At 41.0% G+C, this 16,227-nt stretch overlaps 1 protein-coding gene across 2 annotated transcripts; it reads left to right on the forward strand.

Annotated features, from left to right (window-relative positions):
• The first annotated feature begins 7,328 nt into the window (after positions 1–7,328).
• On the forward strand, positions 7,329–15,277 carry lins1 (lines homolog 1). 2 transcript variants are annotated; one of them, XM_034581660.1, is made up of 6 exons: positions 7,329–8,359; positions 8,596–8,685; positions 9,889–10,021; positions 10,954–11,541; positions 13,096–13,279; positions 14,448–15,273. In XM_034581660.1, exons 1-6 carry the CDS (start codon positions 7,862–7,864, stop codon positions 15,265–15,267), a joined length of 2,313 nt encoding a protein of 770 aa, XP_034437551.1. In that variant the 5' UTR covers positions 7,329–7,861; the 3' UTR covers positions 15,268–15,273. The 2 variants fall into 2 exon arrangements, with proteins under 2 accessions (XP_034437551.1, XP_034437550.1); XM_034581659.1 differs by having other exon boundaries at positions 7,962–8,359; positions 13,093–13,279; positions 14,448–15,277.
• Positions 15,278–16,227: the final 950 nt, after the last annotated feature.

The following is a 16,227-nucleotide window of genomic DNA, read 5'->3' on the forward strand; positions in this document are numbered from 1 at the left end:
TCTTACTTAAGGGTTCTGTGGACTGAGTTCAGCAGCCTATCTTTGTTTGCCGGCACTTCATTTCTACAGGTCACTTTTACAGTTTCAGAAAGGAAACTGCAACCAGCATAACCACTGGCCAAGCAAACTTCATATTGCAAACAGGCAGGATTAAAACCACCAATTTATTAAATATTAACTATTTTATTATTATATAAATTGTTCAGATACATATTTAATTTCTCTTCTTCTTTAATTTCTCCCTGAACATTTCACTGTTAGGTTTTAATGTTATGTTTTTAAAATTACTTGAAAATATCCTGCCTGACAGACTTACAGTGCCTTGCATAAGTATTCACCCCCCTTGGACTTTTTCCCATTATGTACTGTTACTAACTGGAATTCAAATAGACTTAAATAAACTTTTTCCCGTTTGATCAACAAAACATGCATAGTACTTTGGAGGTGCAAAATAAATTTTATTGTGACACAAACAATAATGAGAACAAAAAAGTTGACATCTGTTGGGTGCATAAGTATTCACCCCCCTGTGTCAATACTTGGTAGAACCCCCTTTCGCTGCAATTACAGCTGCAAGTCTTTTGGGGTATGTCTCTACCAGCTTTGCACATCTAGAGATGGAAAGGTTTGTCCATTCTTCTTGGCAAAAAAGATGAAGCTCAGTCAGATTGGATGGTGAACCTGGTGAAGTCTGTGAACCGCAATCTTCAAGTCTTGCCATAGATTCTCTATTGGATTGAGGTCTGGGCTTTGACTGGGCCATTTTAAGACATTAACATTCTTTAATCCAAACCATTCCTTTGTAGCTCTGGCTGTATGTTTAGGGTCATTGTCCTGCTGGAAGATGAACCTCCGCCCCAGTCTCAAGTCTTTTGCAGACTGCATCAGATTTTCTTCAAGGATTTCCCTGTATTTGGCTCCATCCATCTTTCCCTCTATTCTGACCAGTTTCCCTGTACCTGCTGAAGAGAAGCATCCCCACAGCATGATGCTACCACCACCATATTTCACTGTTGGGATGGTGTGCTCAGGGTGATGGGCAGTGTTGGGTTTTCGCCACACATAGCGTTTTGCATTGAGGCCAAAAAGTTCAATTTTGGTCTCATCTGACCAGAGCACCTTCTTCCACATGTTTGCTGTGTCTCCCACATGGCTTCTGGCAAACTCCAAACGGGATTTTTTATGGATCCCTTTCAACAATGGCTTTCTTCTTGCCACTCTTCCATAAAGGCCAGATTTGTGGAGTAGACGACTAATAGTTGTCCTGTGGACAGATTCTCCCACCTCAGCTGTGGATCTCTGCAACTCCTCCAGAGTAACCATGGGCCTCCTGGTTGCTTCTCTGATTAATTTTCTCCTTGTCCGACTCTTCAGTTTGGGTGGACGGCCTCCTCTTGGTAGGTTTGCGGTTGTGCCATATTCTTTCCATTTTCTTATGATGGATTTTATGGTGCTCAGAGAGATGTTCAAAGCTCTGGATATTTTTTTATAACCTAACCCTGCTTCATATTTCTCCACAACTTTATCCCTGACCTGTTTGGTGAGCTCCTTGGTCTTCATGATGCTGTTTGTTCAGTAATGATCTCCAACAAACTCTGAGTCCGTCACAGAACAGGTGTATTTATACTGAGATTAAATTGCAGACAGGTGGACCCTATTTACTAATTATGTGACTTGCAAATGTGACTTGTGAATGCAATTGGTCGCACCAGATCTTTGTTAGGGGTTTCACAGTAAAGGGGGTGAATACATATGCACTCAACACTTTTCAGATTTTTATTTGTAAATAATTGTGAAATCCATGTAATATTTCCCCCCACTTCCAAATGATGCACTATTTTGTGTTGGTCCATTACATAAACTCACGATGAAATAAATTTTAATCTGTGGTTATACCATGACAAAATGTAGAAAAGTCCAAAGGGGGTGAATACTTATGCAAGGCACTGTATATACTATATGATGTTTTTGTATGATTTGTCACATTGACTCAATATTACTAGGTATATATTACTATTGATGTTATAGAATGGTCTTGCACATTTTATTCACAACCTTTTCCCTGGGGTTTTTCTTTTTTTTTTTATTATATATTTGTTTTAAGATGTAAAGTCAAATTAACTGACACTACTCAAAAAATTAAGAATGCAGAAATAATCATTTTCAGTGCCTGTGTAATTTTCAAATGTATGAATATGAGATCTGTTAAAGGGGACATAGCATGCAAATTCCACTTTGTTAGTGCTTCTACAGGTTAATGTGGGTATCTGGCATGTCTACCAACCCAAAAACTCTGGGGAAAAAACACTCGCGCGTTTTGTTATGGTTCCTCTAAGTCAGAAACGTCATGCTTGAGCGACTCGATTGAGCTTCCTGGGTTTTGTGTCGTAACAAGGCACTGGAAGTCTCCCTACATGGCCTTGGCCCACCCCCCACCTCATCCCCCCCCACCTCCCCACACTCGTTACGCCGGGTTTACACCGGAGGCAGCGAGGCAGCGCAGCGCCATTCTCAAGCGCGCAGCCGCCTGGCTGTTCACACGGGACGTGCATTTCTCCGCTGGTCAGCCCCATAGACTGTATATATAAGGTCAGCCCGCGATTCTGCTTTCTCCGCTTGTTGTTGTACCCGTTGAATGTCGGGGTTCGGGGGTAAATGATGGTCTTCATAGCCCCCCCCCCCCCCACCTCTCTTTCTCTCTCTGTCTGTCTGCTTGTGTGCTTGTAGTGGATGGGCAGAGGGGGACATTTAATTATGTGATTGGGAAAATTAAAACTCCAGGACAACAGAAGGGGAATACAAAGTATGGGATGCATATTTGATAATTTATATCATATAAAATATGTAATTTATATCGTTTAAAATCATGGGGGGGAGGGGGGAGCTGGCTCATTAGCATTTAAAGGAACAGGCACTCAAAACAGGTCACTCTGTGGAGGGCTGTTTTATACAGGGTAAAAAGGGTGCTGTTTTATATGATCCTTGTGGTATTTTGACCAAAGTATGTTACAGACATTTCATTAAGACCCCAAGGAACCATATCAACTTGTGGTAAAATGGGCATGCTATGTCCCCTTTAAGGCCTATGCACGACCATGCATAGCACGCCAACACACACCCCCACACACATCCTACGAGTCATCACACACATACTACGCCCAGCCTGTTATAGGCATACATACTTGTACTCTGCTCATTAAAGGAACTTAAAGAGAGAGAAATCATCTGAGTATTTGTTTTAACAGACACGCTTGTCGTGCTAGCAGTGCTAGCATCCTCCTTGCCGACACTCCCGGATCAATATATTTTAACAGCGAACCCCTCTGTTTTCGGGATGCTTGCTCCTTCAACAGTCGCCTCTTTTTATATTCACAGCCAGACAATTTCAGTCATTTAGACATGCTGCAGTCCTATCCTCTCAGTGTTTTATTTTCCTTTCAAAGACAATCTCTGATAAAGTTAAACAAAGTTAAACCACAGGAGCAGTATGGAGGCATTTTCTGTTTTTTTCTGTTTTTTTACGTTTGAAGAAGTGGTCGCTATTTACTTCAATTGTATTGGATTTGGCTGTAACACTGTTTACCCCTGAAACTCCTAAAGTGTTTTGTGGACTCAAACACTTCACCTAATGGTGAGTGGATAATGAGTGAATTAAAAATTTTCGGTGAACTATCCCTTTAAGTTTTTATTATTAAAAACTCTCTCCCATGTATTATATATTCAACTGTTCTTTGTTGTCTGTCAAAGGGATAGTTTCTCATTGGCTACTACACTATTAGAATAGAATAGAATAGAATATGTATTTATTGTTATTGTTTTAAACAACATCAATCTGTTTAGCAGATCTTCAAGAAGTGTGTAGTATGAAAGGAAGCAACATAAATAGCAGTAAAAACAAAATGGTGCAATGCATTAAGGTACTCAGTAATAAGGTGCATGTGTGTGTGTGTGTGTGTGTGTGTGTGTGTGTGTGTGTGTGTGTGTGTGTGTGTGTGTGTGTGTGTGTGTGTGTGTGTGTGTGTGTGTGTGTGTGTGTGTGTGTATTAGGGGGCAGGGGGTTACAGAGGCTCTCTCCAAAGGACAGCCTTTGGGGAGAAGCTGTTTTTTTGTGTTTGTTCTGGATTAGATTGCCCTGTCTCTTTTCTTTGTAATTTTGTCGTCCAGCACTTTGGTCCTTTCTAGTTGTTTTCGCTTTACTTGAACCCTGCGCCTCTGTTTAACACAGTAGTCCCTTCTTCTTCACCTTTCCATTACCTCTCTTCCATAGTGTCTCATTTGTCTGTCGCACTCTGATTCTCCACTGCTCCCTCCTCCTGTTGTATTTGCCTCATTCCTGTTCTGCTCAAGAGAATACAATCAGCATATGCCAACAAAAATCTATCCCACACCAATTTGCTTTGACATGAGTCTTATTTGTAATGATGGACTGGTAATGCTCTCTTGACCTCACACAAAATGCTCATGAACCAAGTAGTGTGAAGATAAACTGTTGCATGAAGGTCACACAAGGATCCAATACCTGCTTGCGTTTTGATGAACAATAGTCTTAGACGCTCCAACCTAGGCCGTTTGTTTACAGATATGAATTCCTGTTCAGATTTTATTGTTTGAAAAATACAAAATTACTTTCGGTCGTATTTATATCAAAATAAAAACTTCTCTGATAAAGTCTTATTCCCCCTTCTCCTTTCAGTTTACATGAAGAACTATCACACAAAGAACAAAAATGAGGGAAGAAAATGCTTCAGAGAAATGTTGTACGAAAGAAAGGCCTCTCGCCTCCAGGATTCAGGATTTCCAGAAATTTAAGAACACAGTTGTTCCAAGCCATTTGAATAGCTGGCACAGGCAGCTGTCTAAGCCAGCGGCATGTGTATTTCTTTTGGAAAGAGAGAAAAAGACACAGCTGTTTGCAGGATGCATCACGATGAGCTCATGTATCTTTTGTTGCTGTATGATTGTTATCGTTATTTTCTCTGGTTTGGTTTGTTTGTTGATGGCGTCCCACAGCTTTTCAAGCGCTACCTGAGCCTTAGCTTGTGGGGGAATGTATACTTCCATGATTGTTATTATTGTGAATTCCCTCTGAAGAAAGGACGGTCTGTACCTTACCATGAGGAGCTTTAGGTCTGGGCAGCAGTGTTTGTAAACAATGTCTGCAGCCATGCAACAGGGGCCTATGCTATGAAGCTGGATTGGCGGTTATCGGGTTAACTTCAGGTTAAATTCAGGGTATTTGGTCCTACGAAGCTTGTTCACTTTGTATCAGGGTAAATCATAACTTATGCTGAATGGCTAACCTGCTGCGGAGCAGGTTAAGTTGGATATAAGAGATCAAGCAGTATAAAAGCACAACCCACTGACCAATCAATTCCTTTGAAACGTGACTTCACCGTTCTTACAGGATCCCGAGGAGCTGGGTGTGGATTGTTAGGGTGGATAAGGGTCTTTAGAGAGTTGTGACAGCCTCCATCCCTCCCCATCTGGTTGGTTAAGTCAATCCCCGCCGCTAACACACCCAGTACATCTCAATCTCTCCGTTTCCAGATGCGCCAGATGCTTCTTGTCACTGTGATACCAAATGCACACAGTCACCTTCCATGCGACATGGCGCTCGATAAGAGGTCCATATGTTTTTATTGACTAGTAATTGCAATCGTTTCCACCACAGTGTCTACAGAATCAGCTCATTACAGAAGCTACATCATGTGATTCAGTGAAACTTTTAATCTCTCATCCAGGAGGCTTCTTCAGTTCAGTTCTTGTTAGTAAAGAACAGATTCATATCTCGTGGCCCCGAGTTATTTATCTCGTTCCCATGCGTTATTATATCGTGGTAACATAATATATGAATCTTAATCTTAATCTCAATCTCAATCTCAATCTCAATCTCAATCTCCTAGTCTGCTCTTCATTAAGTCCCTCGTTCGGTCCGCTCTGTAAACACAGCAACCGGCTACTTTGATTACCACGTCCGGAGTGTTGTCATTCAGCCAGGGTATTCGGTCCTACGAAGCTCGTTCAATTCGTATTGGGGTAAATCAGAACTTATGCTGAACGGCTAACCTGCTCCAGGGCAGGTTAAATTGGATATAAGAGATCAACCCGTATAAAATCTTGGCCCACTGACCAATCAATTCCTTTGAACCATGACATCACTGTTCTTAGAGGATCCCGTGGAGCTAAATAAAATAAAATGTAAAAAAAAGGGATCTTGTGGAGCTCAGTGCGCCTATTGTTAGGGTGTCTCTGAGTTGGACAAGGGTCTCCGGAGACCAACAAAATAATTTGAACTACTCTGTTGAGTGTCTTTATAAACAAATATAGATCCTCATCGGAGGGATGATAAACCTTTGACAGCTGCTGGAGCCGAACATTACCAACCTGACACGTAGGAGGAATATGCTCACAGTAACACAGACTGTCCGCATTGATCTATGTTTCTCTACTTGTGGGAGTTACTGACATTGATGTAGTGGGTGTGTTAGCAGCGGGATAATCAGACATAGTTTTATACTTTTATCCCTACATTTAAGGGGTTTATTGTTAACCTTTCCTGTTCAGCTTCCAAACCGTAGTCGGGAAGTACAGGGGAGATGCCAGTTCCTCCTTCAGGGATAACACCCGTCACTTTTTCAGCAGTTTGAGAAATAATGGACGACACTTTACCTTACACTGTACATCTATCCACTTTTTCCTTACTCCGCTCATGCTCTTGTTACTTTCTCTCAGACGCTTGCTCTCTTTCGCTTGCTTTATTACACACTCCCTTATGCACACACTTACGCACTGGCCATTTTCTTAAAGGAGCCATGCTGCTCTTAAAACATTAGCTTGTGAAATTAAATATTTATTTGGAATGGGGGATAGATAATTTACCGATTTAACTTGTGATAGCCACAGCCAGTTATTATATCGTGGTAACATAATATATGAATCTTAATCTTAATCTTAATCTTAATCTCAATCACAATCTCAATCTCAATCTCAATCTCAATTTTATTCTTAATCTCAATTTTATTCTTAATCTTAATCTGGTATTTTTTTCCAAAATGTCAGAATGGGAATTTACACATTTACACATTCACACAATCATAGATTTCTACCCGCTGTCCTTCCTGCATATAGCAGCTGTAACTGTGTTTCTTTTAGTCTGGATAATGTGTTTGTTCTCCTCATATTTTCTAATATAACAGTTTGATCCTTGTTGTGAAATATGTGGCTCTGCTGCAAGTTAAACTTGTCCATGCCCATGATTGGTCCTATGCAGTAAATACCGCCCCTTTCCTATGTGCATGTGCTCATATCTAGAGTAGGATTGACTAGCCGGGGTTGATTTAACGAGTTGATAACCAGCGTCGAGTGAACGCTGAGCCTGATCGCGTTTGTTGGGTTAAGTTCACCCGGATTTTGGAAAGATATCCAAGTTATGTTGAACTTGCTTCGTAGTACAGACCCCAGGTCTCTGTGATGATAGTCTCACAATCAGGAATAATTCTGATTTTGATCTGGTCCATCTTGTTTGTAAGAGACTTGGGAGCGCTGGTCTGTATGGGCTAGCCTTTAGCCTAGCGCAGCCCGGCTCTCTTCCCTGTTTCTTTTTCCTGTCCCTCCTCCACCTGCATCGTTACGGTGGTGGGATGGTAATGCTGGTGGTCTCTGGGGTATCTCAGGGGCGTAAATTGTTGCGTCTGACTTCACGAGTAGTTTATAGAAAAAAGCCAATTTTCTCATTTGCTGCTGTAGGTCATAAAGCGGTGGGAATATTAAAATAACACCGTTTCATAACCATTTTAAAACTCTTTGAAGGGGCTTTAAGTGAGCAGTATCTTTTTTTATACTTGGTCCACCAGAGCGGAACATGATGATATTTGATGCGAGTGTCGGCTGGCTTGACCGCGGTTTTATTTTGAAGGCTCGTGCAAATACATCCGGTGTTAGTGTATTACTTCTGACGGAGTTCGATGATCCATTTGTTGTTGCGCTGCTTCCGCGTGAGTCACGTGGCAGGTCCTCACGGAACACACAGCAGAGGAACAGCATGAGCGAGCGCTTTGACTGTCTGACACATGTGTACAGATGTTTCCTCTCGGGGTCGCGGCCCAGCCTCAGTGCTGCGGACGTGGCCGGTGTGGTGTGTGGAGGGGGGGCGTCTCGCGGTGAGGACAGAGCGCGTGTCCCTGCGGAGGAGCGTGGTCATGACAACAGCGTGGACGTGACCTGCATCAGTGTGTCTCTGGTGGAGATGATGACCTGCCTGGTGTCTCAGAGGCAGCCGGAACCTGCAGCAGAGCTCACTCAGTACTGTGTGGACACCCTGACACTGTTGCTCCAGGACATGGATCTCATGACACAACTGGTGAGTCCCACACTCATCATCTTGCAATCATATCTCTCTCTATGGAGGCCGCCATGTTTCTTGTAGTAGCCCAGACCGGAAAACTAAACACCTTTTGAGTTTTTATGACAACTGAAGGTTACCACAGGTTCTCTTTCATGTTTGAAGGAGAGGATGAGGTGAGCGGTATTCAGCTGCAACTTCACCACTTTATATCACTAAATTCTACACACTGCAACCTTAAAATCCATCCACAGGTCCATCATTTCCAGAGTGAGGACCAGATTGTCTCTCATCTGGCTGCAAAGTGTGCATCAACATGTGTCGTCTACCAACTTCTCAAATCTGTGAGTAGACTCCTCAGGGCCATACCTACTCAACTTTCTTTTATCACATCGATACAGCAGCTGGTTCATCTGGGCTGCGTTGTGTTCATGTTTAATTTCTGGATTCTGAAAGTTTCCTGAGACACTAAAATTGTGAGGCTGAATTTGAGGAAATGCTGCACAAGACCTGTAGCATGTCACTGTGTTTGGATCATGTACCTTCAAATAAATATTGGACAGAGAAAAAGAAAACCTCATAAAATTTGATCTGATCATCTAAGTTGCAATTTTAGACATGACACAAACAATAATAGATTGTTTGTCTTTATTTAACACCCATTAAACATCCACACTGTCGGTGGGAAAAGGCAAGGCAATTTTTAATGTATAAAGCACCTCTCATACAAAGAGGTAGATTCAAGGTGCTGTACAGGGACATTAAAAAACAACGCAGAGATAAATCAAAAGAAAACGTTTTAAAATCTGAAAGTTTAATGAACTCTTGGATTTATTAACTGGTTGAACCTCTTTTGGCAGCAGTAACTTATTATAGGTGCTTCCAGTATCTGTGGATCAGAGCTGCTCAATGATCACGAGGAATTTTAGACCATCCTTTCCACAGAGCTGCTTCGGCTCAGGCAGATTCTTATAAAGTCTGATGTGAACGTTTCTCCTGAGCTCATTTCACCTGTTCAAGGTCTGAGCTCTGACTGTTTTTTTGTTTTGTTTCAAGTCATTCTATAGATTTGTTTTCAATGTTTAGAATAATTCTCCTGCTGATCACCAACATCTGATGTTCAGCTGCAGATAGTTACCCTGACATTATCCTGTACGATGCACTGATAAACTTAATTTGTCCCCTCAATGATGTTGAACTGTCCAGGACCAGAGGCAGCAAAGCTCCAGCCTTTAGCTGTTACAGTGGCTTCTGTTGTGTAGTTGGAGTCCCCTTAGCTCAGCACTTAGTTCCAGGTTTTCTAGGAGTTGTAGACCAGAGCTAAATGTCAAGAAATATTTTTTCCTTTGTGTAGAGCAAAGTTCAGTCAGTTCTTTACTGACCCATACTCAAAACCAAGTTTCAATAAAATCAGTTCCACTTCCTGTTTATTGGTCCCTAGTGTGTTGTACTTAAGTTCTGACATTACATGTGACTAACATCAATACAGTATATATTATCATTTCATATATCTTAATATTTTATATATTACTATTTTCATTTCTCAGGGTACAGTCAGTCCGGTCTGGCAGCAGAAGTGTGTACAGGCATTTCTCAGCTCACCGCCCGCTGCTGAGTTGGACGCTTGTCTGTGGTCACTGACTGACGTCTTAAAAAGACTCCTCAAAGCAGCTCATCAAGGTAGAGACAGTTGGTTTGTTCATTTCATGAAGGTCTGAGTGTCAGCTGAACTCTGCTGATGTGTGAACCCACAGCAAGCTGAACAATATCGTCATCAGCCAATAGAAGCTCAGTTATTCTGTGATTTTTATTTCTCTGATTCAGGACTTTGTTTTGCTTTGTCTGTTGAAGACGATCTGATCAGTGAGATCAGATCTGACAATGGAGGCCCAAGGATAATATGAAAGAAACGTAACAGTTACTAATGAAATTAACTTCCATCCAGTGAGTTAATATTTACAACATTCCACTTGCGACTATTTCTTGAGCTGTTTGGTGTCTGAAAATGTCCAAGTTGTGGGATGTAACAAACAGTATTTGCCCCCAAGAAACACATGAAATACGAGAGACATTCTTGTCTTCAACCAAACCTCTAAAATTACGAAAGCTTTTGTGGTTCTCACAAGATTATCATTCCTGCTGATCAAATTTGCTCTGAGGCCCCCTCTTGGCTGGTCCCCAGCAATTTACTCTGTTGCAACGCCCATGGTAGCAGAGCTGGATGGTGACTCTGCATCAGTCTTGGATTAAGAGTAGTTCAAACTTGTGTCATTGTAGCTAATAGATAGTTTGTAACAGAAAGAATAAACCAAAAAACAAGAATATGTTATGATGAATATTCCGGAACCTTATTTAACAAGCTACAGTTCTGACAAATGGTCAGTTAATAAGTGATGCTTTATGGTAAGGATATTAAATAAACAGTCAAAAGTGTGGCTACAGCTAATTATACAAATTTGCATTAACAAATAAACTTTTAGTATATTTTCTATTTGTAGTGACAAACAGTCATAATCCAAAGATATCTAGTTAACCATGGACAATGTTGGTACACTAACAGTAAGATACCGCATCTAATGTTTCATCTTATATACATGTCTTTATACCTCTAGAGATCCTCTGGAAACTTGTGGCACTTTTTGACTCCAGCCTCAGTGCTTTATGTTCAAAGTTTCTCCATGAAGACCAACAGCCTTTGATGCACTCTACCAGCAGCAGACCCTGGGGAACAACGTTCTGCCTCCTGCTGGACCTGCTGGAGGCACTGACGGCATCCAGTTTCATCTCCGGAGCTCAAGGTGGTCTGGACAATCAGAGATTAGCCTACATTCACTCCTCAGCGCTCCTGACCGCCATCAGCTGCTCCTCAGAGTATTTTGTGAAAAAGCGAGCGTTACTGCTTCTGAAGAGACTAATTCTTCAGAAGGCTGGGGAGGACTGGGCTTCAGAAGATGTGCTGTTCGCCGGACAGAGACATGATCATTTCCACTCTGATATGAACATGCTAGCTCAGACTGTGTTAACAGCGGTGACTGCTGATTGGTTGCAGAGTGTCCAAGTGGGGTCTGTCTCTTTCTTTGGGGGGACCAGACACAACCGAGGGGATGATGGTCAGAAACCAGACTGTGTGATGTTGAGAGGTGTCAGCCTGCTTCTTCTCAAGTCCATGGAGCTTCAGACAAAAACAGCTGGGAGAACAGGTGAGGATCCACAATGAAACACAACTCTGGTACACACAGTATACACTGATTGTTAAAACCAGTTACCAGTTACTTGTTGTTGCTGCTCTGTGTATACTGCATGTGCTTTTTTCTGCTGGGTTAAAGGAGCTATTAGTGCATTTTAGTTATCGCTCTATTAAATATTTGTAACAACAGGTTTACCTACAGTCTAGAGGAAATATTCAGAATTAAACCTCATTTCTTAACTTACCAAGAGATGACTACAGAGGTGGAAGCAATAAGGGCTGGGTTTCAGAATCAGCTCCAAAAGAAAAAGGTCCCGATTTGATTCAAGGTGTTGATGACATTTTTTGCTAACTTCAGTGAAAATGTGATCAATTAAAAAAATATATATATATTCTTATTGTGCTGATATGTTCATGTGTTCATTTATCCAGTAAGTTTGGTTTGAATTTGCATGTATCAGTGGCAACTTGCTACCTCGGCTCCATCCCCCAATTGCTACTGTGCAGACAATGGCTTTAAATGAGCAATGTGGCAGCTTCATGTCTGGGATTCTTTAGCTTCTTTTCTGGATGGTTGGAGGACATGGAGATGAGTCGTCCATCTTTATATACAGTCTATGTCAGAGAGAAGGACCCTAAACGTACTGCAAGACAGTTTGGGCAATACTAAACACAGAGGAGTACATTCAGTGGCAGACTGCTGTCTCAGTACTGCTCGACTGACAGACTGAGGAGATCTTTTATCCCCCAGGCCATACCACTGTGCAACTCCTTTCAGATTTGGTGAAATGAGATTGATTAAATGCATTAACCACCCACATCTGTTACTAGGATGCCAGACTGTCACCATCACTGCCTATGTTTTTCTATTTAATCTTTATATTTTTATATCTCCAGTTCGATAGTTCTATTCTATTCTTGCACTATTTTCACTTTTATAATACACTTAACATCTGCTGTACCCTAATTTACAGACTGTTAGTCTAATGCAAAACTTTTGCATTGTTCCATTTATTTATCTTTTAATCTGTATTTATATTTGGTTTCAGTACTCCATTAGCACATACTTCTTTACAGTGACAGCTTTGTAGTAGCTCTGGTGGCTTGACTTTAATCTCGCTGCAGATTATGTGTACTTATTCTTGACTTTTTATTATGCTCCTGTGTATGAGTGTTTTGTGTGCTACTGGATGCTTTACTTCCCCCCTCTCTCTCAAATTATGATATACCATATCAGTGTTAAAAGTTTTCTGTAGATTTTGGTAATTGTGGGCTGTGATGTTGATACTTTGTCCTTTCAAACATTTTTGTTGTTAAAGAGAACAGAGGATCCTAACACAGCTGCTTTTCCTTTACCATTGAGTATCAGTTTTTCAATGGGAGTCTGTCCAGATGCTGTAACGGCAAATCAGCAACACAACAATACCTGTGTCTTCGTGAGTCTGTAATGTTGCGGGAAGAGGAATTGGGACATTCTGTACTACATCATGTACACATCAGGGGGCAGCCCTCTCACATATGAGTTGAGTGGCTGTGCTTTGACCTTCCCTGTGTTCTCTCCCAGCAGAGCAGGACAGTTCCACAGAGGTGTATGGGTATCTACAGAGTCTGTGGGGCTTTCTGAGGCGGTGCAGTGTCCAGCTGACAGAAGTCTCTCACCTCTGCTGCTGGGTCAGTCTGCTGTTTGGCGAGCAGGACGATGACATGATGGAGGCAGCTAAAGCCTTGCTCTCCATATTCCTCCATCACAGGTACAACTGGTGTGTCATTTATTGTTATCAACATGTCATGCAAACAAAGTTAATCGGAAAACTAGTTTGACTCGTATGGATTTCTGAAGGTTGATATTAATTTCACTGTTTAGTATCTTTAAAGATCACTTAAAGACATGTTTTAGGACCTAAAATAATGAGCTTTCGATAGTGATTGGTCTGAAATGGGTTTTCTACAAAAATGTTACCTCGTGAGACCTTGTGAGAAATTGTTAAAAAACAACTTATATAATGAAAATATTAATATCTTTTTGTGTAATTACAGTATGTTATCAACAAAAATAATAATGATTACTGCATTTAAGAGTAATAATAAGAATAACAAAAACAACTGATATGATATAATGATAATAAGAATATGCTAATAAAAATAATAAATAATATAGATTTGTACCATGAAATTACTACCTAAACTTTGGGTTAATCTCTCAACTGATACATTGGAAGTGCTTCAAGTACATACGTGAAATTATATCCTGATTTTTAATGTTTTATCATTTATCCTTTATCTGCGAAAAAATACATCAGGTGTGAAGGCATAAATGTTATCATGATTGAAAGAATGTAAAAACAGCTATTTAATTCCCTATGATGTATCACAGAACAATAAACAGCAAATACTGCCGACTGAGAACAAGTTGGGCAAATAGGGCTAATAAATCACCGTTTCATAGCATGTGGATCTTGTAAAGGTCTACGTGATTTCCTGATTATACTTGTGATGGTCTTAAAAACTGTTGAGAGGAGCTTCAGGAATCTTAAAATTCCCAATTACAATTTTGAGATTCACGATTTGATTTACTATGGAATCAGTCGGGGAGATTTCAGTTACAATACCAGTTCTGCTTGTATATGAAAGATATTCTCAGAGAACTAATGGTGTACATTTACAAGGAGCCCTTTTACCTGGTGTATTATAATTTATGACTATTAATATTTACATTAAGAATTGACCCCAAATCAGTTACATTGATGTACTTTTTATTTTTCGTTTGTTCAGACTTCAACAGATGTGAATGGTAGATTAAGAAAGCATTCTCAGGGCAGAGGTGTTACGTGACCTTATCAAGGAAGATGCATCAATCAGGGAAATCATCTCCACACGTTTTGAAAATGAGCTAACTGAACTGCTCGTCTCTCCCTGCAGACTCTGTTCTGGGTTGGAGGATTTGGCTGAGCTGGAGGCAGCCTGCTCCTCTGGCTGCAACCCTCACTGCCACTTCCTGCTACTGCTCCGGAGTGTCTCCTTTGATCACAGCACCCTCCTCGACTTCCTCATCTCCTCTGAGACCTGCTTTCTGGAGTACTTTGTGCGGTACCTCAAATACCTCAAAGCGGACTGGCAGGGTTTCACTGCAGCATGTGAAAGAGACACAGAGTCGCACTGTCATGTTTCACTGCAGGAATCACTTACTCGCTTATGTGGTGGTGATAAACCTGCACTGACCTTTAAACTTGAGCCAGAACATGTTGAATCTAGCGCCTGTGTTCAGCCCACATGTGTTATTCCACCAGTGGAAGGGGTCGGTTTGGGCAGTGGGCTTCGCCTTGTGGAGTATGACAGCTCTGATGAGTCTGATCCTGAGAGCATGGAGATTTGTGAGGATGAACCAGGGGCGTCTGTAAAACAGGAAAGGGGTGGACCACCACTATCAACCAGACAGAAACAATATGAGTCATGTGACTCAACAGGATATCTGAGTGAACCTAAATCGACAAAGGAAAGAAGACCAGAGGGGCTTTCACCGCCAAGTTTACCGAGCAGGCTGAGATCATGTACTCTGTCAGGACAGGGCACCTGTGAAACATTAGCCAGAGTAGTTGCCTGTCTGTCAGAGCTCAGAGAGGTAGTGACCAGGCTGCAGACAAAGAAACTCTTCCCATACAACCCTTCCTCTCTCTTAAAAATCTTAGCAGGAGTTGAGATTTGTTCCCAGCAATCACCTCCATCACAGTTTAATAAATGATAAAAGCAAATATGTGTTTTGTTTTGTTATGTGAGGTGGCGTGGTTTAAAGGTTTTAATAAATGGTAAATGGTCTGTATTCATATAGAGCTTTTCTAGGCTTGATGACTATTCAAAGCATCATTCACCCATTTTCACACACACAATCATACAGTGCATCCTTTCTATGAGGGTCAATTCAGGGTTAAGTATCTTGTCAAGGACACTTGCGGGATGCAGATGGGGAAGACTGGGATCAAACAGCCGACCTTCTCCCCTCAGCCACAGCCCATGAGAGTCTTGTGCTGAGAGTCTTGTGCATACTCTACTAGAAATTCAAAGAAGAAGGCTGCAGTAGGATAGTTAAAATAATCTCTTTCCTAACTTCTAGTTCTTGACCCCAATGAGAAACGTCAGGAGGTCAAGGAAAGATGTGAAGGAAAAGCAGTAAGGAGTTAGGAAAGAAGATAATATGACTCCCTTTACACTTAAAAAAAAAACTTTATTTATAACTGAAGATACACTCAGACTGTATGGTACAGTGTTGAACTCTGAGCTGTGCACCTACCATTAAAGTGAGGTTACCTGTTTAAAACAAAATGACAGAGAACAGATGTTCCAGTTTATTCAGAGGAAACATTTAAACATCAGTTACTAAAAAGAACTAACATCAAAATAGATATTAGAAATAAAAACAAAACAAACAGGACTGAAATGTTGAAATAATATAATAACATGAGGAATATACATGGAGATAAACTTATATAAGTGGGAATTTTGTTTTGTTTTGTTGGCATTCCACAATCGGACTTCTATATATACTCTCGTGGTGTCACGACAATAAAACAGCTATTTGTATTTTTTTTTATTTACTACTTCATTTACATGGGTCTAGTGTAACTATGAGGTTGCAGCGTTTTCAATATTGCTGCAATGAATTGTGGGATGGCATTTTCTCCTTTCCTTTCATAAAGGATGGTTC

This window comes from Hippoglossus hippoglossus, chromosome 3 (genome assembly GCF_009819705.1).
Source record: "Hippoglossus hippoglossus isolate fHipHip1 chromosome 3, fHipHip1.pri, whole genome shotgun sequence".
NCBI classification, from domain to species: domain Eukaryota; kingdom Metazoa; phylum Chordata; class Actinopteri; order Pleuronectiformes; family Pleuronectidae; genus Hippoglossus; species Hippoglossus hippoglossus.

Excerpts from the sequence above, each read along its gene's own strand:
- lins1 (XM_034581660.1), top strand. The coding sequence starts at position 7,862 with ATGATGATATTTGATGCGAGTGTCGGCTGGCTTGACCGCGGTTTTATT. Across the intron at positions 8,686-9,888 it reads TCTACCAACTTCTCAAATCT|GGTACAGTCAGTCCGGTCTG; the intron begins GTGAGTAGACTC and ends TTCATTTCTCAG. Across the intron at positions 11,542-13,095 it reads AAAAACAGCTGGGAGAACAG|AGCAGGACAGTTCCACAGAG; the intron begins GTGAGGATCCAC and ends CTCTCCCAGCAG.